This window comes from Oncorhynchus nerka, linkage group LG16 (assembly GCF_034236695.1).
Source record: "Oncorhynchus nerka isolate Pitt River linkage group LG16, Oner_Uvic_2.0, whole genome shotgun sequence".
In the NCBI taxonomy this organism is placed as follows: domain Eukaryota; kingdom Metazoa; phylum Chordata; class Actinopteri; order Salmoniformes; family Salmonidae; genus Oncorhynchus; species Oncorhynchus nerka.
In genome coordinates, this window is record NC_088411.1 from 45,602,195 (window position 1) to 45,629,242 (window position 27,048).

At 48.6% G+C, this 27,048-nt stretch overlaps 1 protein-coding gene across 1 annotated transcript in view; it reads right to left on the minus strand.

Annotated features, from left to right (window-relative positions):
- LOC115122979 (calcium uniporter protein, mitochondrial-like) overlaps positions 1-27,048 on the minus strand; it is a 201,625-nt gene that overhangs the window by 106,020 nt on the left and 68,557 nt on the right. Inside the window, exon 2 of the mRNA XM_065002700.1 lies at positions 17,256-17,354. Within this exon, the coding sequence (XP_064858772.1) occupies positions 17,256-17,354 (99 nt within the window). The remainder of the gene's footprint in view (positions 1-17,255; positions 17,355-27,048) is intronic.

Here is a 27,048-nt window from a genome sequence, read left to right on the forward strand (position 1 = left end):
TACAACATTAAAAACGTATTTATACATTTTATTTATACGTTTTACGATGAAACTGTTCACTGTGTGTCCCCTTAAATGAGGCAGACACATTCCTTCATATGATGTGGGCGTACGCTGCCATTCAAATTGTATTTATTTATTTTATTTCAGTGTTGTTATAACACTGTTTGGTTTAAAGCCTAATTTGCATATTTCCCATGGTGCATTTTCTTTTTGATTGACTTGTAGAGTTACTTTTTTCACCTTTATTTAACCAGGTAGGCATGTTTAGAACACCTTTATTTAACCAGGTAGGCCAGTTGAGAACACCTTTATTTAACCAGGTAGGCCAGTTGAGAACACCTTTATTTAACCAGGTAGGCTAGTTTAGAACACCTTTATTTAACCAGGTAGGCCAGTTGAGAACACCTTTATTTAACCAGGTAGGCCAGTTGAGAACACCTTTATTTAACCAGGTAGGCCAGTTGAGAACACCTTTATTTAACCAGGTAGGCCAGTTGAGAACACCTTTATTTAACCAGGTAGGCCAGTTGAGAACACCTTTATTTAACCAGGTAGGCCAGTTGAGAACACCTTTATTTAACCAGGTAGGCTAGTTGAGAACACCTTTATTTAACCAGGTAGGCCAGTTGAGAACACCTTTATTTAACCAGGTAGGCCAGTTGAGAACACCTTTATTTAACCAGGTAGGCCAGTTGAGAACACCTTTATTTAACCAGGTAGGCCAGTTGAGAACACCTTTATTTAACCAGGTAGGCCAGTTGAGAACACCTTTATTTAACCAGGTAGGCCAGTTGAGAACACCTTTATTTAACCAGGTAGGCCAGTTGAGAACACCTTTATTTAACCAGGTAGGCTAGTTGAGAACACCTTTATTTAACCAGGTAGGCTAGTTGAGAACACCTTTATTTAAGCAGGTAGGCAAGTTGAGAACAAGTTCTCATTTACAATTGCGACCTGGCCAAGATAAAGCAAAGCAGTTCGACAGATACAACAGACAGAGTTACACATGGAGTAAAACAAACATACAGTCAATAATACAGTAGAAATATAAGTCTATATACAATGTGAGCAAATGAGGTGAGATAAGGGAGGTAAAGGCAAAATAAAGGCCATGGTGGCAAAGTAAATACAATATAACATGGTGTCCTGTGTTCTCCTCCCTATAGACATGGTGTCCTGTGTTCTCCTCCCTATAGACATGGTGTCCTGTGTTCTCCTCCCTATAGACATGGTGTCCTGTGTTCTCCTCCCTATAGACATGGTGTCCTGTGTTCTCCTCCCTATAGACATGGTGTCCTGTGTTCTGGTGTCCTGTGTTCTCCTCCCTATAGACATGGTGTCCTGTGTTCTCCTCCAATGGTGTCAAGTGCATCTTCCCTATAGACATGGTGTCCTGTGTTCTCCTCCCTATAGACATGGTGTCCTGTGTTCTGGTGTCCTGTGTTCTCCTCCCTATAGACATGGTGTCCTGTGTTCTCCTCCCTATAGACATGGTGTCCTGTGTTCTCCTCCCTATAGACATGGTGTCCTGTGTTCTCCTCCCTATAGACATGGTGTCCTGTGTTCTCCTCCCTAAGACATGGTGTCCTGTGTTCTCCTCCCTAAGACATGGTGTCTGCTCCTCCCTATAGACATGGTGTCCTGTGTTCTCCTCCCTATAGACATGGTGTCCTGTGTTCTCCTCCCTATAGACATGGTGTCCTGTGTTCTCCTCCCTATAGACATGGTGTCCTGTGTTCTCCTCCCTATAGACATGGTGTCCTGTGTTCTCCTCCCTATAGACATGGTGTCCTGTGTTCTCTCCCTAGACATGGTGTCCTGTGTTCTCCTCCCTATAGACATGGTGTCCTGTGTTCTCCTCCCTATAGACATGGTGTCCTGTGTTCTCCTCCCTATAGACATGGTGTCCTGTGTTCTCTTACCAATATAACAAGCATCTGGGGAAACATTTTACAAACTACATTTTGAACCAATTGAAATATGAAAGTCTACTATGTGACTTAATGATGATAGCCCCTCTCAACCAATCAGAGAAGATTACTGCTCTGCTGCGGAAAACACGTTGACTCTCAGATGGCCAATCACCTCGCTCTCTCTGATTTAACCAATCAGAGAAGATTACAGCTCTGCTGCGGAAAACACGTTGACTCTCAGATGGCCAATCACCTCGCTCTCTCTCATTCAACCAATCAGAGAAGATTACTGCTCTGCTGCAGAAAACACGTTGACTCTCAGATGGCCAATCACCTCGCTCTCTCTCATTTAACCAATCAGAGAAGATTACAGCTCTGCTGCGGAAAACACGTTGACTCTCAGATGGCCAATCACCTCGCTCTCTCTCATTTAACCAATCAGAGAAGATTACAGCTCTGCTGCGGAAAACATGTTGACTCTCAGATGGCCAATCACCTCGCTCTCTCTGATTTAACCAATCAGAGAAGATTACAGCTCTGCTGCGGAAAACACGTTGACTCTCAGATGGCCAATCACCTCGCTCTCTCTGATTTAACCAATCAGAGAAGATTACAGCTCTGCTGCGGAAAACACGTTGACTCTCAGATGGCCAATCACCTCGCTCTCTCTGATTTAACCAATCAGAGAAGATTACTGCTCTGCTGCGGAAAACACGTTGACTCTCAGATGGCCAATCACCTCGCTCTCTCTGATTTAACCAATCAGAGAAGATTACAGCTCTGCTGCGGAAAACACGTTGACTCTCAGATGGCCAATCACCTCGCTCTCTCTGATTTAACCAATCAGAGAAGATTACTGCTCTGCTGCGGAAAACATGTTGACTCTCAGATGGCCAATCACCTCGCTCTCTCTGATTTAACCAATCAGAGAAGATTACTGCTCTGCTGCGGAAAACACGTTGACTCTCAGATGGCCAATCACCTCGCTCTCTCTGATTTAACCAATCAGAGAAGATTACTGCTCTGCTGCGGAAAACATGTTTACTCTTAGATGGCCAATCACCTCGCTCTCTCTCATTTAACCAATCAGAGAAGATTACTGCAGGCAGGTAGCTCTGCTGCAGAAAGCATGTTGACTCTCAGATGGCCAATCACCTCGCTCTCTCTCATTTAACCAATCAGAGAAGATTACTGCAGGCAGGTAGCTCTGCTGCGGAAAACACGCTGACTCTCAGATGGCCAATCACCTCGCTCTCTCTCATTTAACCAATCAGAGAAGATTACTGCTCTGCTGCGGAAAACACGTTGACTCTCAGATGGCCAATCACCTCGCTCTCTCTGATTTAACCAATCAGAGAAGATTACTGCTCTGCTGCGGAAAACATGTTGACTCTCAGATGGCCAATCACCTCGCTCTCTCTCATTTAACCAATCAGAGAAGATTACAGCTCTGCTGCGGAAAACATGTTGACTCTCAGATGGCCAATCACCTCGCTCTCTCTGATTTAACCAACGGTTAACAGTTACTGTTGGAAGCTGTAGCTGAAGCTGTAATAATATAATTATCGGATAAATAGCTGTTAGTCAAGGAACAACGGAGACGTGTGAAGAACCATTTAAACTAAAAGCCCTATAAATACAAACCAATTATACATATTTATTTGGACCTTTTTGTATGTGGAGATAAAAATGAACCATTTCAACAAGACACAACCATATTTGATTAAATATGTGGGAAAAGTCCAGATTGGTCTTAATGGGTACCAACTGTACCCTTAAACCATCAAGCCTGTCTCTTAAATAAAACATTTTTTATTAATTCCCAAACATTCAAAACGGAAGTGTTATATAAAACTCAATCATATTTAATATCCACCAAAAGTTATAAAAGAATAAAAACGGGTCATTGCTATTCATCATGAAGCTGCTTCCATTCATCCACTAGAACATGAGTGTTGTTGACCAAACCCAGATTTGTCCGTCGGACTGCCAGATGGTGAAGAGTGATTCATCTCTCCAGAGAACGTGTTTCCTCTTCTCCAGAGTCCAATGGTGGTGAGCTTTATACCACTTCAGCCAATGCTTGGCATTGCGCATGGTGATCTTAGGCTTGTGTGCCGCTGCTCGGCCGTGGAAACCCATTTCGTGAAGCGTCCGACAAACAGTTCTTGTTGCAGACGTTGCTTCTAGAAGTAGTTTGAAACTGAGGGTTTGGAACCAGGACAGACATTTTTTACGCGTTACGAGCTTCAACAGTCCCATTTTTAGAGTGTGGTCTACCGTGAAGGGGGGCGGCCTCAAGGACACTGCTGCTATAATATGAATGGGGGCTCAAGGACACTGCTGCTATAATATGAATGGGGGCCTCAAGGACACTGCTGCTATAATATGAATGGGGGCGGCCTCAAGGACACTGCTGCTATAATATGAATGGGGGGGGCAGCCTCAAGGACACTGCTGCTATAATATGAATGGGGGGGGGGCGGCCTCAAGGACACTGCTGCTATAATATGAATGGGGGGGCTCAAGAACTCACTGCTGTTATAATATGAATGGGGGGGCTCAAGAACTCACTGCTGTTATAATATGAATGGGGGCTCAAGAACTCACTGCTGCTATAATATGAATGGGGGCGGCCTCAAGGACACTGCTGCTATAATATGAATGGGGGCTCAAGGACACTGCTGCTATAATATGAATGGGGGGGCCTCAAGGACACTGCTGCTATAATATGAATGGGGGGGCGGCCTCAAGGACACTGCTGCTATAATATGAATGGGGGCTCAAGAACTCACTGCTGTTATAATATGAATGGGGGGGGCTCAAGAACTCACTGCTGCTATAATATGAATGGGGGCTCAAGAACTCACTGCTGTTATAATATGAATGGGGGAGGGGTGGGGGCTCAAGAACTCACTGCTGCTATAATATGAATTGGGGGGGGCTCAAGAACTCACTGCTGCTATAATATGAATGGGGGGGAGGGGTGGGGTGACTCAAGAACACACTACACACACACACTACACACACACTACACACACACAACCAAAGGAACTAATACATCTGGAGTTGGCTGTGGAGGCCTAGAGATCGATGATGTCTACAAAGAGAGATATCCCAGAGCTCGGCTGCTGAGAAGTAGATAAGAGACAGAAGGAGTCTGTTTCTCTCTCTCTCGCTCACTGCACAGGAGAGGAGACATGCGAGGTCGCCGGATGTCATAATGGAGTCGCGGGAGATTTTCCCGAATCTCCCCCCGAAAAAAATTAAATAAAAATTAGATATTATAATATCGTCTTTGTATCTCACAATCATTGCAATGTGGTTAACCTTATAAATGTAAATGAAACCTAAAGCACACCCTATTGCAGAGACTTATATATTACCGGCTGCAAAATGGTGAAAACAACCCCATTGTCAGATAACAGTGAACTAGAACCGCCAACGGCCTTAAAAAAATCATTTAAAAAAACCTGTTCTGCTCCTTCCCTGACTCTTCCTACATGTTTGTATTTTTCATTTGTCTCATTACACCAGACAATGTTCTGTAGGATGTTGGTACCCAGCCAGGCTCCAAGAATGCCCTTGCTGTCTCTGCCTGGCCGGTTCCCCTCTCTCCAATGGGATTCTCTGCCTCTAACCCTAATACAGGGGCTGAGTCACTGGCTTACTTACTGGTGCTCTTCCATGCCATCCCTATGAGGGGTGCGTCACTTGAGTGGGTTGAGTCACTGATGTGATCTTCCTGTATGGGTTGGCACCCCACCTTGGGTTGTGCCGTGGCGGAGATCTTTGTGGGCTATACTCGGCCTTGTCTCAGGATGGTAAGTTGGTGGTTGAAGATATCCCTCGCATGGTGTGGGGGCTGTGCTTTGGCAAAGTGGGTGGGGTTATATCCTTCCTGTTTGGCCCTGTCCGGGGGTGTCCTCGGATGAGGCCACAGTGTCTCCTGACCCCTCCTGTCTCAGCCTCCAGTAATTATGCTGCAGTAGTTTATGTGTCTGACCACCCCTCATAGCCTGGTTCCTCTCTAGGTTTCTTCCTAGGTTCTGGCCTTTCTAGGGAGTTTTACCTAGCCACCGTCCTTCTACGCTTGCTGTTTGGGGTTTTAGGCTGGGTTTCTGTAGAGCATTTTGTAACATCAGCTGATGTAAGAATCTCTCTCTCTGAATCTCTCTCTCTCTCTCTCTCTGAATCTCTCTCTCTCTCTCTCTCTCTCTCTCCTCACTGAATGACAAATGGATGAACGGGCAATAATTGTGCACCTTACTTCACAATGAGGCCTAACTGAATGATAAGAGGTTGATTTAATTTAGAAAGACAGCGGTGTAATGATGTGTTCATGTGATGCTTGTTCATCAGCAGGAAATAATTTAATCACGTTCCTTTACTATTCTTTTTTTTTTTTACATTTGTCCTTTTGTAAAAAAATTATAAATAATTAAATGTAAAAACAACCTGTTATGGGACTGTTTAATTTCCTGTAACTCAGTACCTAATTACGATTACTACCTAATCGAATGTATTGTAAAGGAAACGACAACGTGCTCCACATTGCAGGAGGCCTTTAGAATCATGATAAAACATATTGACTCTATTCAGCGGTGCAATGAGCAAGAAACAAACAACGCCAGTCAGCCTGCACAGCTGGCCCACCGACACTACACCTAAACTACACCGAAACTACACTGACACTACACCAAAACTACACTGACACTACACCTAAACTACACCTAAACTATACTGACACTACACCTAAACTATACTGACACTACACCTAAACTATACTGACACTACACCTAAACTATACTGACACTACACCTAAACTATACTGACACTACACCAAAACTATACTGACACTACACCAAAACTACACTGACACTACACCTAAACTACACCCAAACTACACTGACACTACATCTACACTACACCTAAACTACACCTAAACTATACCGGCACTACACCTAAACTACACCCAAACTACACTGACACTACACCTAAACTACACCCAAACTACACCTAAACTATACCGGCACTACACCCAAACTACACCTAAACTATACTGACACTACACCTAAACTAATTTCAAAACATAATAAAAGTTAGCCTGTAGACAAGATTACATTTGACAATAATCTGACGAGTGCCAATATTATACTTATCAGTTGTCAAATTGAACATGAAGAGATGGACGCAGGGAAAGGATCATTGTTTTATCAAATCTTCCATCAGAGTCACATGCAGGTGAAACATTGTGATGTCTATATAGTATCAGAAAGAGCAGGTGAAACATTGTGATGTCTATATAGTATCAGAAAGAGCAGGTGAAACATTGTGATGTCTATATAGTATCAGAAAGAGCAGGTGAAACATTGTGATGTCTATATAGTATCAGAAAGAGCAGATTCTTGCTGATTATATGATGCTTCCCTTTGTCAAATAACTCTCAGAATTCAGGAGGTGCAGCTCTATTTCCAAAAATGTCCCTTTTTTTTCTAGAATATTCCGTGCTGTCCCCTGCAGTCAGCACATGACCACTGGCGCGGAAGCCTTGCGATGGCTACGAAACCAAAACTAGTAACGTCTTTAAATTAAAATAAGCTTTTTCTGTTGTCAATGGATGACCGGGACAGATAGAAACCAGATAGAAGCAGTGGAACATGGGACTTCAATGAACTGAATGATGAGGAGGGTGGTTAATCTGAATGATGAGGAGGGTGATTAATCTGAATGATGAGGAGGGTGATTAATCTGAATGATGAGGAGGGTGGTTAATCTGAATGATGAGGAGGGTGATTAATCTGAATGATGAGGAGTGTGATTAATCTGAATGATGAGGAGGGTGAGGAGGGTGATTAATCTGAATGATGAGGAGGGTGGTTAATCTGAATGATGAGGAGGGTGATTAATCTGAATGATGAGGAGGGTGGTTAATCTGAATGATGAGGAGGGTGATTAATCTGAATGATGAGGAGGTTGAATAATCTGAATGATGAGGAGGGTGATTAATCTGAATGATGAGGAGGGTGGTTAATCTGAATGATGAGGAGGTTGAATAATCTGAATGATGAGGAGGGTGATTAATCTGAATGATGAGGAGGGTGGTTAATCTGAATGACGAGGAGGTTGATTAAACTGAATGACGAGGAGGGTGATTAATCTGAATGACGAGGAGGGTGATTAATCTGAATGACGAGGAGGGTGATTAATCTGAATGATGAGGAGGGTGGTTAATCTGAATGATGAGGAGGGTGATTAATCTGAATGATGAGGAGGGTGGTTAATCTGAATGATGAGGAGGGTGGTTAATATGAATGATGAGGAGGGTGGTTAATCTGAATGATGAGGAGGGTGGTTAATCTGAATGATGAAGAGGGTTATTAATCAGAATGATGAGGAGGGTGATTCATCTGAATGATGAGGAGGGTGATTAATCTGAATGATGAGGAGGGTGATTAATCTGAATGATGAGGAGGGTGATTAATCTGAATGACGAGGAGGGTGATTAATCTGAATGATGAGGAGGGTGATTAATCTGAATGATGAGGAGGGTGGTTAATCTGAATGATGAGGAGGGTGATTAATCTGAATGATGAGGAGGGTGGTTAATCTGAATGATGAGGAGGGTGATTAATCTGAATGATGAGGAGGGTGGTTAATCTGAATGATGAGGAGGGTGATTAATCTGAATGATGAGGAGGGTGATTAATCTGAATGATGAGGAGGGTGATTAATCTGAATGACGACGAGGGTGATTAATCTGAATGATGAGGAGGGTGGTTAATCTGAATGACGATGAGGGTGATTAATCTGAATGATGAGGAGGGTGGTTAATCTGAATGAGGAGGAGGGTGGTTAATCTGAATGATGAGGAGGGTGATTAATCTGAATGATGAGGAGGGTGATTAATCTGAATGATGAGGAGGGTAATTAATCTGAATGATGAGGAGGGTGATTAATCTGAAGTGATGAGGAGGGTGATTAATCTGAATGACGAGGAGGGTGATTAATCTGAATGACGAGGAGGGTGATTAATCTGAATGATGAGGAGGGTGATTAATCTGAATGATGAGGAGGGTGATTAATCTGAATGATGAGGAGGGTGATTAAATCTGAATGATGAGGATGACTGAATATAGAACATCAGTGTAATGATGAAGAAGAATGGATTTATTTTACTATGAAAGGAAATGATTTATAATCTCCCCTGGGAGAGTAAAACATACAATGTGTGAAGTTCACAATGACAAGACCAAAGAACGGACGTACTGACAGCATTGCAAATGCTGCAAAATTTAGATGAGTTTGGAGACGGATGGAGGATCGGATAGTGAGCTTGAAATCGGCGTTGCTGATGATGATTCTGATGTTGACTTGAAGCCTCTGCCTCCGATGCCTGAGCTTCGCCACAGAAAAACCAGAACAGAGCCAATTGAGATGGTGATCCCAACTGCCACGGTGAGACAGGAGTCTGGGAGGGATGGCACGGTGAGACAGGAGTCTGGGAGGCATGAAACAGTGAGACAGGAGTCTAGGAGGGATGGCACAGTGAGAGAGGAGTCTGGGAGGGATGGCACAGTGAGACAGGAGTCTAGGAGGGATGGCACAGTGAGAGAGGAGTCTGGGAGGGATGGCACAGTGAGACAGGAGTCTGGGAGGGATGGCACGGTGAGACAGGAGTCTGGGAGGGATGGAACAGTGAGACAGGAGTCTAGGAGGGATGGCACAGTGAGAGAGGAGTTTGGGAGGGATGGCACAGTGAGACAGGAGTCTAGGAGGGATGACACGGTGAGACAGGAGTCTGGGAGGGATGGCACAGTGAGACAGGAGTCTAGGAGGGATGGAACAGTGAGACAGGAGTCTAGGAGGGATGGCACAGTGAGAGAGGAGTCTGGGAGGGATGGCACAGTGAGACAGGAGTCTAGGACGGATGACACGGTGAGACAGGAGTCTGGGAGGGATGGCACAGTGAGACAGGAGTCTAGGAGGGATGGCACAGTGAGACAGGAGTCTGGGAGGGATGGCACGGTGAGACAGGAGTCTGGGAGGGATGACACGGTGAGACAGGAGTCTGGAGGGATGGCACAGTGAGACAGGAGTCTGGGAGGGATGGCACAGTGAGACAGGAGTCTAAGAGGGATGGCACAGTGAGACAGGAATCTAGGAGGGATGGCACGGTGAGACAGGAGTCTAGGAGGGATGGCACGGTGAGACAGGAGTCTAAGAGGGATGGCACAGTGAGACAGGAGTCTAAGAGGGATGGCACAGTGAGACAGGAGTCTGGGAGGGATGGCACGGTGGGACAGGAGTCTGGGAGGGATGGCACGGTGAGACAGGAGTCTAGGAGGGATGGCACAGTGAGACAGGAGTCTAGGAGGGATGGCACGGTGAGACAGGAGTCTGGGAGGGATGGCACGGTGGGACAGGAGTCTGGGAGGGATGGCACAGTGAGACAGGAGTCTAGGAGGGATGGCACGGTGAGACAGGAGTCTGGGAGGGATGGCACGGTGAGACAGGAGTCTGGGAGGGATGGCACAGTGAGACAGGAGTCTGGGAGGGATGGAACGGTGAGACAGGAGTCTAGGAGGGATGGCACGGTGAGACAGGAGTCTGGGAGGGATGGCACAGTGAGACAGGAGTCTGGGAGGGATGGAACGGTGAGACAGGAGTCTAGGAGGGATGGCACGGTGAGACAGGAGTCTAAGAGGGATGGCACAGTGAGACAGGAGTCTGGGAGGGATGGCACGGTGGGACAGGAGTCTAAGAGGGATGGCACGGTGAGACAGGAGTCTGGGAGGGATGGCACGGTGGGACAGGAGTCTGGGAGGGATGGAACGGTGGGACAGGAGTCTGGGAGGGATGGAACGGTGAGACAGGAGGCTAGGAGGGATGGCACGGTGAGACAGAAGTCTAGGAGGGATGGAACAGTGAGACAGGAGCCTAGGAGGGATGGAACAGTGAGACAGGAGTCTGGGAGGGATGGCACGGTGAGACAGGAGTCTGGGAGGGATGGCACGGTGAGACAGGAGTCTAGGAGGGATGGCACAGTGAGACAGGAGTCTGAGAGGGATGGAACAGTGAGACAGGAGTCTGAGAGGGATGGAACAGTGAGACAGGAGTCTGGGAGGGATGGAACAGTGAGACAGGAGTCTAGGAGGGATGGCACGGTGAGACAGGAGTCTGGGAGGGATGGCACAGTGAGACAGGAGTCTGAGAGGGATGGCACGGTGAGACAGGAGTCTGGGAGGGATGGAACAGTGAGACAGGAGCCTGAGAGGGATGGCACGGTGAGACAGGAGTCTGAGAGGGATGGCACGGTGAGACAGGAGTCTGGAGGGATGGCACGGTGAGACAGGAGTCTGAGAGGGATGGCACGGTGAGACAGGAGTCTGAGAGGGATGGAACAGTGAGACAGGAGTCTAAGAGGGATGGCACGGTGAGACAGGAGTCTAGGAGGGATGGAACAGTGAGACAGGAGTCTAAGAGGGATGGCACGGTGAGACAGGAGTCTAGGAGGGATGGCACGGTGAGACATGAGTCTGGGAGGGATGGAACAGTGAGACAGGAGTCTAGGAGGGATGGCACGGTGAGACAGGAGTCTGGGAGGGATGGCACGGTGGGACAGGAGTCTGGGAGGGATGGCACAGTGAGACAGGAGTCTAGGAGGGATGGCACGGTGAGACAGGAGTCTGGGAGGGATGGAACGGTGAGACAGGAGTCTGGGAGGGATGGCACGGTGAGACAGGAGTCTGGGAGGGATGGCACAGTGAGACAGGAGTCTGGGAGGGATGGAACGGTGAGACAGGAGTCTAGGAGGGATGGCACGGTGAGACAGGAGTCTAAGAGGGATGGCACAGTGAGACAGGAGTCTGGGAGGGATGGCACGGTGGGACAGGAGTCTAAGAGGGATGGCACGGTGAGACAGGAGTCTGGGAGGGATGGCACGGTGGGACAGGAGTCTGGGAGGGATGGAACGGTGGGACAGGAGTCTGGGAGGGATGGAACGGTGAGACAGGAGGCTAGGAGGGATGGCACGGTGAGACAGAAGTCTAGGAGGGATGGAACAGTGAGACAGGAGCCTAGGAGGGATGGAACAGTGAGACAGGAGTCTGGGAGGGATGGCACGGTGAGACAGGAGTCTGGGAGGGATGGCACATTCAGAGACAGGAGTCTAGGAGGGATGGCACAGTGAGACAGGAGTCTGAGAGGGATGGAACAGTGAGACAGGAGTCTGAGAGGGATGGAACAGTGAGACAGGAGTCTGGGAGGGATGGAACAGTGAGACAGGAGTCTAGGAGGGATGGCACGGTGAGACAGGAGTCTGGGAGGGATGGCACAGTGAGACAGGAGTCTGAGAGGGATGGCACGGTGAGACAGGAGTCTGGGAGGGATGGCACGGTGAGACAGGAGTCTGGGAGGGATGGCACGGTGAGACAGGAGTCTAGGAGGGATGGCACAGTGAGACAGGAGTCTGAGAGGGATGGAACAGTGAGACAGGAGTCTGGGAGGGATGGCACGGTGGGACAGGAGTCTGGGAGGGATGGAACGGTGGGACAGGAGTCTGGGAGGGATGGAACGGTGAGACAGGAGGCTAGGAGGGATGGCACGGTGAGACAGAAGTCTAGGAGGGATGGAACAGTGAGACAGGAGCCTAGGAGGGATGGAACAGTGAGACAGGAGTCTGGGAGGGATGGCACGGTGAGACAGGAGTCTGGGAGGGATGGCACGGTGAGACAGGAGTCTAGGAGGGATGGCACAGTGAGACAGGAGTCTGAGAGGGATGGAACAGTGAGACAGGAGTCTGAGAGGGATGGAACAGTGAGACAGGAGTCTGGGAGGGATGGAACAGTGAGACAGGAGTCTAGGAGGGATGGCACGGTGAGACAGGAGTCTGGGAGGGATGGCACAGTGAGACAGGAGTCTGAGAGGGATGGCACGGTGAGACAGGAGTCTGGGAGGGATGGAACAGTGAGACAGGAGCCTGAGAGGGATGGCACGGTGAGACAGGAGTCTGAGAGGGATGGCACGGTGAGACAGGAGTCTGGGAGGGATGGCACGGTGAGACAGGAGTCTGGAGGGAAGGCACGGTGAGACAGGAGTCTGAGAGGGATGGCACGGTGAGACAGGAGTCTGAGAGGGATGGAACAGTGAGACAGGAGTCTAAGAGGGATGGCACGGTGAGACAGGAGTCTAGGAGGGATGGAACAGTGAGACAGGAGTCTAAGAGGGATGGCACGGTGAGACAGGAGTCTAGAAGGGATGGCACGGTGAGACATGAGTCTGGGAGGGATGGAACAGTGAGACAGGAGTCTAGGAGGGATGGCACGGTGAGACAGGAGTCTGGGAGGGATGGCACGGTGGGACAGGAGTCTGGGAGGGATGGCACAGTGAGACAGGAGTCTAGGAGGGATGGCACGGTGAGACAGGAGTCTGGGAGGGATGGCACGGTGAGACAGGAGTCTGGGAGGGATGGCACAGTGAGACAGGAGTCTGGGAGGGATGGAACGGTGAGACAGGAGTCTGGGAGGGATGGCACGGTGAGACAGGAGTCTGGGAGGGATGGCATAGTGAGACAGGAGTCTGGGAGGGATGGAACGGTGAGACAGGAGTCTAGGAGGGATGGCACGGTGAGACAGGAGTCTAAGAGGGATAGCACAGTGAAACAGGAGTCTGGGAGGGATGGCACGGTGGGACAGGAGTCTAAGAGGGATGGCACGGTGAGACAGGAGTCTGGGAGGGATGGCACGGTGGGACAGGAGTCTGGGAGGGATGGAACGGTGGGACAGGAGTCTGGGAGGGATGGAACGGTGAGACAGGAGGCTAGGAGGGATGGCACGGTGAGACAGAAGTCTAGGAGGGATGGAACAGTGAGACAGGAGCCTAGGAGGGATGGAACAGTGAGACAGGAGTCTGGGAGGGATGGCACGGTGAGACAGGAGTCTAGGAGGGATGGCACAGTGAGACAGGAGGCTGAGAGGGATGGAACAGTGAGACAGGAGTCTGAGAGGGATGGAACAGTGAGACAGGAGTCTGGGAGGGATGGAACAGTGAGACAGGAGTCTAGGAGGGATGGCACGGTGAGACAGGAGTCTGGGAGGGATGGCACAGTGAGACAGGAGTCTGAGAGGGATGGCACGGTGAGACAGGAGTCTGGTAGGGATGGCACGGTGAGACAGGAGTCTGGAGGGATGGCACGGTGAGACAGGAGTCTGAGAGGGATGGCACGGTGAGACAGGAGTCTGAGAGGGATGGAACAGTGAGACAGGAGTCTAAGAGGGATGGCACGGTGAGACAGGAGTCTAGGCGGGATGGAACAGTGAGACAGGAGTCTAAGAGGGATGGCACGGTGAGACAGGAGTCTAGGAGGGATGGCACGGTGAGACAGGAGTCTGGGAGGGATGGAACAGTGAGACAGGAGTCTAGGAGGGATGGCACGGTGAGACAGGAGTCTGAGAGGGATGGCACGGTGAGACAGGAGTCTGGAGGGATGGAACAGTGAGACAGGAGCCTAGGAGGGATGGCACAGTGAGACAGGAGTCTGGGAGGGATGGCATGGTGAGACAGGAGTCTAAGAGGGATGGCACGGTGAGACAGGAGTCTGAGAGGGATGGCACGGTGAGACAGGAGTCTGGGAGGGATGGAACAGTGAGACAGGAGTCTGAGAGGGATGGCACGGTGAGACAGGAGTCTGGGAGGGATGGAACAGTGAGACAGGAGCCTGAGAGGGATGGCACGGTGAGACAGGAGTCTGGGAGGGATGGCACAGTGAGACAGGAGTCTGAGAGGGATGGCACGGTGAGACAGGAGCCTAGGAGGGATGGAACAGTGAGACAGGAGTCTAGGAGGGATGGAACAGTGAGACAGGAGTCTGGGAGGGATGGCACAGTGAGACAGGAGTCTGGGAGGGATGGAACAGTGAGACAGGAGTCTAGGAGGGATGGAACAGTGAGACAGGAGTCTGGGAGGGATGGCACAGTGAGACAGGAGTCTGGGAGGGATGGCACAGTGAGACAGGAGTCTGAGAGGGATGGAACAGTGAGACAGGAGTCTAGGAGGGATGGCACGGTGAGACAGGAGTCTAGGAGGGATGGCACGGTGAGACAGGAGTCTGGGAGGGATGGCACGGTGAGACAGGAGTCTAGGAGGGATGGCACAGTGAAACAGGAGTCTGGGAGGGATGGCACGGTGAGACAGGAGTCTAGGAGGGATGGCACGGTGATGCAGGAGTCTGGGAGGGATGGCACAGTGAGACAGGAGTCTGGGAGGGATGGCACAGTGAGACAGGAGTCTGAGAGGGATGGCACGGTGAGACAGGAGTCTAAGAGGGATGGCACGGTGAGACAGGAGTAAAACATAAAACTCATGGTACCCTTCGACCAGCTCATATCTGTGTGGCGCTAGAGTCAATGCTCTTCTGCATTAAAACCAAATATCGATCCAGGTTGGATGTGACAGCATCCCCCTTTGAGAAGCTCCGACGCGGCATGAATCAAGCATCCCCATCTCATTAGTGGTTGGGGAGATAATTTCTAGTCAGACTAATTAGCAGTTTACTGTCATAGCCCCACATTAAAAATATGTGATGGTGAGTTGAGCAGACATTCAGAAATACTGTTAGATTGTATTTCAATTGACTGTAATAGATCCCAATAAAAAATAAATAAACATTGACTGTCAATTACATAATTGTTTTTCCACATGGTTGGGCTCGTAATCATTTTCGGATCTCAAAATGAGGTCGTGGGGGACAACATTTTTTGGGAACCCCTAGTTTAAATTCATCTTAGATTAGACGTAATCTAGACTGTAAAATCTAGGTTCAGGATTAAAATCAGAGTTGTATCTTTTAATCTAAGGTTAAATCACTAGTGTATGGTTAGTTACACGTGTCATAATGGATTCACCATAGCGATATGTTCTCGTGTATGGTTAGTTACACGTGTCATAATGGGTTCACCATAGCGATATGTTCTCGTGTATGGTTAGTTACACGTGTCATAATGGATTCACCATAGCGATATGTTCTCGTGTATGGTTAGTTACACGTGTCATAATGGGTTCACCATAGCGATATGTTCTCGTGTATGGTTAGTTACACGTGTCATAATGGGTTCACCATAGCGATATGTTCTCGTGTATGGTTAGTTACACGTGTCATAATGGATTCACCATAGCGATATGTTCTCGTTCTATCCAGGCCTGGTCACCGCTAGACAGCAAAGATAGTTTTCACCTCATCTAAAGTATCTAATTCATTTCATTTTGGGTCAAATAAATGAGCCGGCTAGTTGAGTTTTACATGATAAACCACAAGAGCTGAAATTTTTAAATCACACTACAAAATATAAAGCACATACACAGACATCTGATGAACTTTAACCTCCTCCAGTGGCAGTTTAGATTTAATCCCCAAACTACATTTACATTCGATTTTACAACAAGATTTGATCTTGGTTTTAAGTCAAATGTAAACTTTGTTTAGATGAAGGATTCAATTTAACTAGGATTTAAATTTAAAACTAGGTTTAAAGTTTGTTGGAACAAGATTTATAGATTCAACTTTAAATTTAACTCAGTTTAAGAGTTCATCCATATTGGTGCAACCCACCCCACCCCTCTTAGAAACACACAACCCACCCCATCCCTCTTAGAAACACACAACCCACCCTATCCCTAATAGAAACACACAACCCACCCCATCCCTCTTAGAAACACACAACCCACCCCTCTTAGAAACACACAACCCACCCTATCCCTCTTAGAAACACACAACCCACCCCACACCTCTGAGAAACACAACCCACCCCATCCCTCTTAGAAACACACAACCCACCCCATCCCTTATAGAAACACACAACCCACCCCATCCCTTATAGAAACACACAACCCACCCCATCCCTCTTAGAAACACACAACCCAACCCACCCCTCTGAGAAACACACACCCCCCATCCCTCTTAGAAACACACAACCCACCCCATCCCTCTGAGAAACACACAACCCACCCTCTTAGAAACACACAACCCACCCCACCCCTCTTAGAAACACACAACCCACCCCACCCCTCTTAGAAAACACAACCCACCCCTCTGAGAAACACAACCCACCCCATCCCTCTTAGAAACACACAACCCACCCTCTTAGAAACACACAACCCACCCCACCCTCTTAGAAACACACAACCCACCCCTCTGAGAAACACAACCCACCCCATCCCTCTTAGAAACACACAACCCATCCCTCTTAGAAACACACAACCCACCCCACCCCTCTTAGAAACACACAACCCACTATCCCCAGTCCTCCATCTGCACACACACCCACATACAGCAGTACTAACCTGGGTTGAGAGGGTGGTTGAGAGGCTGGTGGGAGGCTGGGTGAACAGTGCAGAGCGGGAGGATGATCGCAGGACATGTGTTCTCCTGACAGGCTGGTCCTGATGGGGGAGAGGAGAGAACAACAGTGAGAACGGTGACAGAACCGACAGGACGGTGAAAGAACCATCAGAACCGTGACAGAACTGTCAGAACCGTGACAGAACCGTCAGAACCGTGACAGAACCGTCAGAACGGTGACAGAACGGTGACAGAACCGTCAGAACCGTGACAGAACCGATGTGTTGGGTGTGCTGTGTACCGGAAATGTATCCAGCTATTATTTCCTTGAAATAAATATTTTCCATCCAGAAATCAATTAGTATACCTCAGACATTAAACAGCTAATCTCTCTCTGAGCTGAAAGATGCAGAACAGGAACGGGGGCTATATTAACCCCTCACGACTACAACAGGAACGGGGGCTATATTAACCCCTCACGACTACAACAGGGACGGGGGCTATATTAACCCCTCACGACTACAACAGGGACGGGGGCTATATTAACCCCTCACGACTACAACAGGGACGGGGGCTATATTAACCCCTCACGACTACAACAGGACGGGGGCTATATTAACCCCTCACGACTACAACAGGGACGGGGCTATATTAACCCCTCACGACTACAACAGGAACGGGGCTATATTAACCCCTCACGACTACAACAGGGACGGGGGCTATATTAACCCCTCACGACTACAACAGGAACGGGGGCTATATTAACCCCTCACGACTACAACAGGAACGGGGGCTATATTAACCCCTCACGACTACAACAGGAACGGGGGCTATATTAACCCCTCACGACTACAACAGGGACGGGGGCTATATTAACCCCTCACGACTACAACAGGGACGGGGGCTATATTAACCCCTATATTAACCCCTATATTAACCCCTCACGACTACAACAGATTCATGTCTATATTAACCCCTCACGACTGAAACAGGAACAGGGGCTATATTAACCCCTCACGACTGAAACAGGAAAAGGGGCTATATTAACCCCTATATTAACCCCAATATTAACCCCTATATTAACCCCTCACCAGCTGTATTCCTGCCTTTTGTCCCATATCTTTAATGATCCTTTTGTGTTTTCTTACAGCCCTCTGATTGGGCAACATTACAGTGCCACAACACTGAACTGCAGCCACCTAAAAGGATACAGATTACGCCAAATGAATGCATGCCCTATACACATGGAATCACTGGCCCTATAGACATGGAATCACTGGTCCTATACACATGGAATCACTGGCCCTATACACATTGAATCACTGGCCCTATACACATGGAATCACTGGCCCTATACACATGAAATCACTGGTCCTATAGACATGGAATCACTGGTCCTATAGACATGGAATCACTGGCCCTATACACATGGAATCACTGGCCCTATACACATGAAATCACTGGCCCTATACACATGAAATCAATGGACCTATACACATGGAATCACTGGCCCTATACACATGGAATCACTGGCCCTATACACATGAAATCACTGGCCCTATACACGTGGAATCACTGGTCCTATAAAACATGGAATCACTGGCCCTATAGACATGGAATCACTGGCACTATACACATGGAATCACTGGCCCTAAACACATGGAATCACTGGACCTATAGACATGGAATCACTGGTCCTATAGACATGGAATCACTGCCCCTATAGACATGGAATCACTGGCCCTATAGACATGGAATCACTGGCCCTATAGACATGGAATCACTGGCCCTATAGACATGGAATCACTGGTCCTATACACATGGAATCACTGGCCCTATACACATGGAATCACTGGTCCTATAGACATGGAATCACTGGTCCTATACACATGGAATCACTGGCCCTATAGACATGGAATCACTGGTCCTATAGACATGGAATCACTGGCCCTATAGACATGGAATCACTGGCCCTATAGACATGGAATCACTGGTCCTATAGACATGGAATCACTGGCCCTATACACATGGAATCACTGGTCCTATAGACATGGAATCACTGGTCCTATACACATGGAATCACTGGTCCTATAGACATGGAATCACTGGCACTATACACATGGAATCACTGGCCCTATAGACATGGAATCACTGGCCCTATAGACATGGAATGACTGGCCCTATAGACATGGAATCACTGGTCCTATACACATGGAATCACTGGTCCTATAGACATGGAATCACTGGCCCTATAGACATGGAATCACTGGACCTATAGACATGGAATCACTGGTCCTATAGACATGGAATCACTGGTCCTATAGACATGGAATCACTGGACCTATAGACATGGAATCACTGGTCCTATAGACATGGAATCACTGCCCCTATAGACATGGAATCACTGGCCCTATAGACATGGAATCACTGGCCCTATAGACATGGAATCACTGGCCCTATAGACATGGAATCACTGGTCCTATACACATGGAATCACTGGCCCTATACACATGGAATCACTGGTCCTATAGACATGGAATCACTGGTCCTATACACATGGAATCACTGGCCCTATAGACATGGAATCACTGGTCCTATACACATGGAATCACTGGTCCTATAGACATGGAATCACTGGCCCTATAAACATGGAATCACTGGTCCTATACAAATGGAATCTCTGGTCCTATAGTCATGGAATCACTGGTCAATATAGACATAGAATCACTGGTCCTATAGACATGTAATCATTGGTCCTATAGACATGGAATCACTGGTCACTTCCAATAATCCAATTGTATTTGTCACATGCGCCAAATACAACAGACCTTACAGTGAAATGCTGACTGACAAGCCCTTAACCAACAATGCAGTTTCAAAAATATATATATATATATTCTTAAGTCACAAATAAAAGTAACAAATAATTCAAGAGCAGCAGAAAATAACAATAATGAGGCTATATACAGGGGGTACCAGTACAGAGTCAATGTGGAGGCTATATACAGGGGGTACCGGTACAGAGTCAATGTGGAGGCTATATACAGGAGGTACCGGTACAGAGTCAATGTGGAGGCTATATACAGGGTGTTACGGTACAGAGTCAATGTGGAGGCTATATACAGGGGGTACCAGTACAGAGTCAATGTGGAGGCTATATACAGGGGGTACCGGTACAGAGTCAATGTGGAGGCTATATACAGGGGGTACCGGTACAGAGTCAATGTGGAGGCTATATACAGGGGGTACCAGTACAGAGTCAATGTGGAGGCTATATACAGGGGGTACCAGTACAGAGTCAATGTGGAGGCTATATACAGGGGGTACCGGTACAGAGTCAATGTGGAGGCTATATACAGGAGGTACCGGTACAGAGTCAATGTGGAGGCTATATACAGGGTGTTACGGTACAGAGTCAATGTGGAGGCTATATACAGGGTGTTACGGTACAGAGTCAATGTGGAGGCTATATACAGGGGGTACCAGTACAGAGTCAATGTGGAGGCTATATACAGGGTGTACCGGTACAGAGTCAATGTGGAGGCTATATACAGGGTGTACCGGTACAGAGTCAATGTGGAGGCTATATACAGGGGGTACCGGTACAGAGTCAATGTGGAGGCTATATACAGGGGGTACCGGTACAGAGTCAATGTGGAGGCTATATACAGGGGGTACCAGTACAGAGTCAATGTGGAGGTATATACAGGGGGTACCAGTACAGAGTCAATGTGGAGGCTATATACAGGGGGTACCGGTACAGAGTCAATGTGGAGGCTATATACAGGGGGTACCAGTACAGAGTCAATGTGGAGGCTATATACAGGGGGTACCGGTACAGAGTCAATGTGGAGGCTATATACAGGGGGTACCGGTACAGAGTCAATGTGGAGGCTATATACAGGGGGTACCGGTACAGAGTCAATGTGGAGGCTATATACAGGGGGTACCGGTACAGAGTCAATGTGGAGGCTATATACAGGGTGTACCGGTACAGAGTCAATGTGGAGGCTATATACAGGGGGTACCGGTACAGAGTCAATGTGGAGGCTATATACAGGGGTACCGGTACAGAGTCAATGTGGAGGCTATATACAGGGGGTACCGGTACAGAGTCAATGTGGAGGCTATATACAGGGGGTACCGGTACAGAGTCAATGTGGAGGCTATATACAGGGGTACCGGTACAGAGTCAATGTGGAGGCTATATACAGGGTGTACCGGTACAGAGTCAATGTGGAGGCTATATACAGGGTGTACCGGTACAGAGTCAATGTGGAGGCTATATACAGGGGGTACCAGTACAGAGTCAATGTGGAGGATATATACAGGGGGTACCGGTACAGAGTCAATGTGGAGGTTATATACAGGGGGTACCGGTACAGAGTCAATGTGGAGGCTATATACAGGGGGTACCGGTACAGAGTCAATGTGGAGGCTATATACAGGGGGTACCGGTACAGAGTCAATGTGGAGGCTATATACAGGGGGTACCGGTACAGAGTCAATGTGGAGGCTATATACAGGGGGTACCGGTACAGAGTCAATGTGGAGGCTATATACAGGGGGTACCGGTACAGAGTCAATGTGGAGGCTATATACAGGGGGTACCAGTACAGAGTCAATGTGGAGGCTATATACAGGGTGTTACAGTACAGAGTCAATGTGGAGGCTATATACAGGGTGTTACGGTACAGAGTCAATGTGGAGGCTATATACAGGGGCTACCGGTACAGAGTCAATGTGGAGGCTATATACAGGGTTTACCGGTACAGAGTCAATGTGGAGGCTATATACAGGGGGTACCGGTACAGAGTCAATGTGCAGACTATATACAGGGGGTACCGGTACAGAGTCAATGTGGAGGCTATATACAGGGGGTACCGGTACAGAGTCAATGTGGAGGCTATATACAGGGTGTTACAGTACAGAGTCAATGTGGAGGCTATATACAGGGTGTACCGGTACAGAGTCAATGTGGAGGCTATATACAGGGGGTACCGGTACAGAGTCAATGTGGAGGCTATATACAGGGGGTACCGGTACAGAGTCAATGTGGAGGCTATATACAGGGGGTACCGGTACAGAGTCAATGTGGAGGATATATACAGGGGGTACCGGTACAGAGTCAATGTGGAGGTTATATACAGGGGGTACCGGTACAGAGTCAATGTGGAGGCTATATACAGGGGTACCGGTACAGAGTCAATGTGGAGGCTATATACAGGGGGTACCGGTACAGAGTCAATGTGGAGGCTATATACAGGGGGTACCGGTACAGAGTCAATGTGGAGGCTATATACAGGGGGTACCGGTACAGAGTCAATGTGGAGGCTATATACAGGGGGTACCGGTACAGAGTCAATGTGGAGGCTATATACAGGGGTACCAGTACAGAGTCAATGTGGAGGCTATATACAGGGTGTTACAGTACAGAGTCAATGTGGAGGCTATATACAGGGTGTTACGGTACAGAGTCAATGTGGAGGCTATATACAGGGGCTACCGGTACAGAGTCAATGTGGAGGCTATATACAGGGTTTACCGGTACAGAGTCAATGTGGAGGCTATATACAGGGGGTACCGGTACAGAGTCAATGTGCAGACTATATACAGGGGGTACCGGTACAGAGTCAATGTGGAGGCTATATACAGGGGGTACCGGTACAGAGTCAATGTGGAGGCTATATACAGGGTGTTACAGTACAGAGTCAATGTGGAGGCTATATACAGGGGGTACCGGTACAGAGTCAATGTGGAGGTTATATACAGGGGGTACCGGTACAGAGTCAATGTGGAGGCTATATACAGGGGGTACCAGTACAGAGTCAATGTGGAGGCTATATACAGGGGGTACCAGTACAGAGTCAATGTGGAGGCTATATACAGGGTGTTACGGTACAGAGTCAATGTGGAGGCTATATACAGGGGGTACCGGTACAGAGTCAATGTGGAGGCTATATACAGGGGGTACCGGTACAGAGTCAATGTGGAGGCTATATACAGGGGGTACCGGTACAGAGTCAATGTAGAGGCTATATACAGGGGGTACCGGTACAGAGTCAATGTGGAGGCTATATACAGGGAGTACCAGTACAGAGTCAATGTGGAGACTATATACAGGGTGTTACGCTACAGAGTCAATGTGGAGACTATATACAGGGTGTTACGCTACAGAGTCAATGTGGAGACTATATACAGGGTGTTACGCTACAGAGTCAATGTGGAGGCTATATACAGGGGGTACCGGTACAGAGTCAATGTGGAGGCTATATACAGGGGGTACCGGTACAGAGTCAATGTGGAGGCTATATACAGGGGGTACCGGTACAGAGTCAATGTGGAGGCTACATACAGGGAGTACCGGTACAGAGTCAATGTGGAGGCTATATACAGGGGGTACCGGTACAGAGTCAATGTGGAGACTATATACAGGGGGTACCGGTACAGAGTCAATGTGGAGGCTATATACAGGGGGTACCGGTACAGAGTCAATGTGGAGGCTATATACAGGGGGTACCGGTACAGAGTCAATGTGGAGGCTATATACAGGGGGTACCGGTACAGAGTCAATGTGGAGGCTATATACAGGGGGTACCGGTACAGATTCAATGTGGAGGCTTTATACAGGGGCTACCGGTACAGAGTCAATGTGGAGGCTATATACAGGGGCTATCGGTACAGAGTCAATGTGGAGGCTATATACAGGGGGTACCGGTACAGAGTCAATGTGGAGGCTATATACAGGGGGTACCGGTACAGAGTCAATGTGGAGGCTATATACAGGGGGTACCGGTACAGAGTCAATGTGGAGGCTATATACAGGGGGTACCGGTACAGATTCAATGTGGAGGCTATATACAGGGGGTACCAGTACAGAGTCAATGTGGAGGCTATATACAGGGGGTACCGGTACAGAGTCAATGTGGAGGCTATATACAGGGGGTACCGGTACAGAGTCAATGTGGAGGCTATATACAGGGGGTACCGGTACAGAGTCAATGTGGAGGCTATATACAGGGGGTACCGGTACAGATTCAATGTGGAGGCTATATACAGGGGGTACCGGTACAGATTCAATGTGGAGGCTATATACAGGGGGTACCAGTACAGAGTCAATGTGGAGGCTATATACAGGGTGTTACAGTACAGAGTCAATGTGGAGGCTATATACAGGGTGTTACGGTACAGAGTCAATGTGGAGGCTATATACAGGGTGTACCGGTACAGAGTCAATGTGGAGGCTATATACAGGGGGTACCGGTACAGAGTCAATGTGGAGGCTATATACAGGGGGTACCGGTACAGAGTCAATGTGGAGGCTATATAGAGGGTGTACCGGTACAGAGTCAATGTGGAGGCTATATACAGGGTGTACCGGTACAGAGTCAATGTGGAGGCTATATACAGGGGGTACCGGTACAGAGTCAATGTGGAGGCTATATACAGGGGCTACCGGTACAGAGTCAATGTGGAGGCTATATACAGGGTTTACCGGTACAGAGTCAATGTGGAGGCTATATACAGGGGGTACCGGTACAGAGTCAATGTGGAGACTATATACAGGGGGTACCGGTACCGCTGGCAATGTCCCTCCCGTCTTCAAGAGAGCGAGAGTTGCACCCCTTCTGAAAAAACCTACACTCGATCCCTCCGATGTCAACAACTACAGACCAGTATCCCTTCTTTCTTTTCTCTCCAAAACTCTTGAACGTGCCGTCCTTGGCCAGCTCTCCCGCTATCTCTCTCAGAATGACCTTCTTGATCCAAATCAGTCAGGTTTCAAGACTAGTCATTCAACTGAGACTGCTCTTCTCTGTATCACGGAGGCGCTCCGCACTGCTAAAGCTAACTCTCTCTCCTCTGCTCTCATCCTTCTAGACCTATCGGCTGCCTTCGATACTGTGAACCATCAGATCCTCCTCTCCACCCTCTCCGAGTTGGGCATCTCCGGCGCGGCCCACGCTTGGATTGCGTCCTACCTGACAGGTCGCTCCTACCAGGTGGCGTGGCGAGAATCCGTCTCCTCACCACGTGCTCACCACTGGTGTCCCCCAGGGCTCTGTTCTAGGCCCTCTCCTATTCTCGCTATACACCAAGTCACTTGGCTCTGTCATAACCTCACATGGTCTCTCCTATCATTGCTATGCAGACGACACACAATTAATCTTCTCCTTTCCCCTTCTGACGACCAGGTGGCGAATCGCATCTCTGCATGTCTGGCAGACATATCAGTGTGGATGACGGATCATCACCTCAAGCTGAACCTCGGCAAGACGGAGCTGCTCTTCCTCCCGGGGAAGGACTGCCCGTTCCATGATCTCGCCATCACGGTTGACAACTCCATTGTGTCCTCGTCCCAGAGCGCTATGAACCTTGGCGTGATCCTGGACAACACCCTGTCGTTCTCAAATAACATCAAGGCGGTGGCCCGTTCCTGTAGGTTCATGCTCTACAACATCCGCAGAGTACGACCCTGCCTCACACAGGAAGCGGCGCAGGTCCTAATCCAGGCACTTGTCATCTCCCGTCTGGATTACTGCAACTCGCTGTTGGCTGGGCTCCTGCCTGTGCCATTAAACCCCTACAACTCATCCAGAACGCCGCAGCCCGTCTGGTGTTCAACCTTCCCAAGTTCTCTCACGTCACCCCGCTCCTCCGCTCTCTCCACTGGCTTCCAGTTGAAGCTCGCATCCGCTACAAGACCATGGTGCTTGCCTACGGAGCTGTGAGGGGAACGGCACCTCAGTACCTCCAGGCTCTGATCAGGCCCTACACCCAAACAAGGGCACTGCGTTCATCCACCTCTGGCCTGCTCGCCTCCCTACCACTGAGGAAGTACAGTTCCCGCTCAGCCCAGTCAAAACTGTTCGCTGCTCTGGCCCCCCAATGGTGGAACAAACTCCCTCACGACGCCAGGACAGCGGAGTCAATCACCACCTTCCGGAGACACCTGAAACCCCACCTCTTTAAGGAATACCTAGGATAGGATAAAGTAATCCCTCTCACCCCCCCCCTTAAAAGATTTAGATGCACTATTGTAAAGTGGCTGTTCCACTGGATGTCATAAGGTGAAAGCACCAATTTGTAAGTCGCTCTGGATAAGAGCGTCTGCTAAATGACTTAAATGTAAATGTAAATGTACAGAGTCAATGTGGAGGCTATATACAGGGGGTACCGGTACAGAGTCAATGTGGAGGCTATATACAGGGTATTACGGTACAGAGTCAATGTGGAGACTATATACAGGGGGTACCGGTACAGAGTCAATGTGGAGGCTATATACAGGGGGTACCGGTACAGAGTCAACGTGGAGGCTATATACAGGGGGTACCGGTACAGAGTCAACGTGGAGGCTATATACAGGAGGTACCAGTACAGAGTCAATGTGGAGGCTATATACAGGGTTTACCGGTACAGAGTCAATGTGGAGGCTATATACAGGGGTACCGGTACAGAGTCAATGTGGAGACTATATACAGGGTATTACGGTACAGAGTCAATGTGGAGACTATATACAGGGGGTACCGGTACAGAGTCAATGTGGAGGCTATATACAGGGGGTACCGGTACAGAGTCAACGTGGAGGCTATATACAGGAGGTACCAGTACAGAGTCAATGTGGAGGCTATATACAGGGTTTACCGGTACAGAGTCAATGTGGAGGCTATATACAGGGGGTACCGGTACAGAGTCAATGTGGAGACTATATACAGGGTATTACGGTACAGAGTCAATGTGGAGACTATATACAGGGGGTACCGGTACAGAGTCAATGTGGAGGCTATATACAGG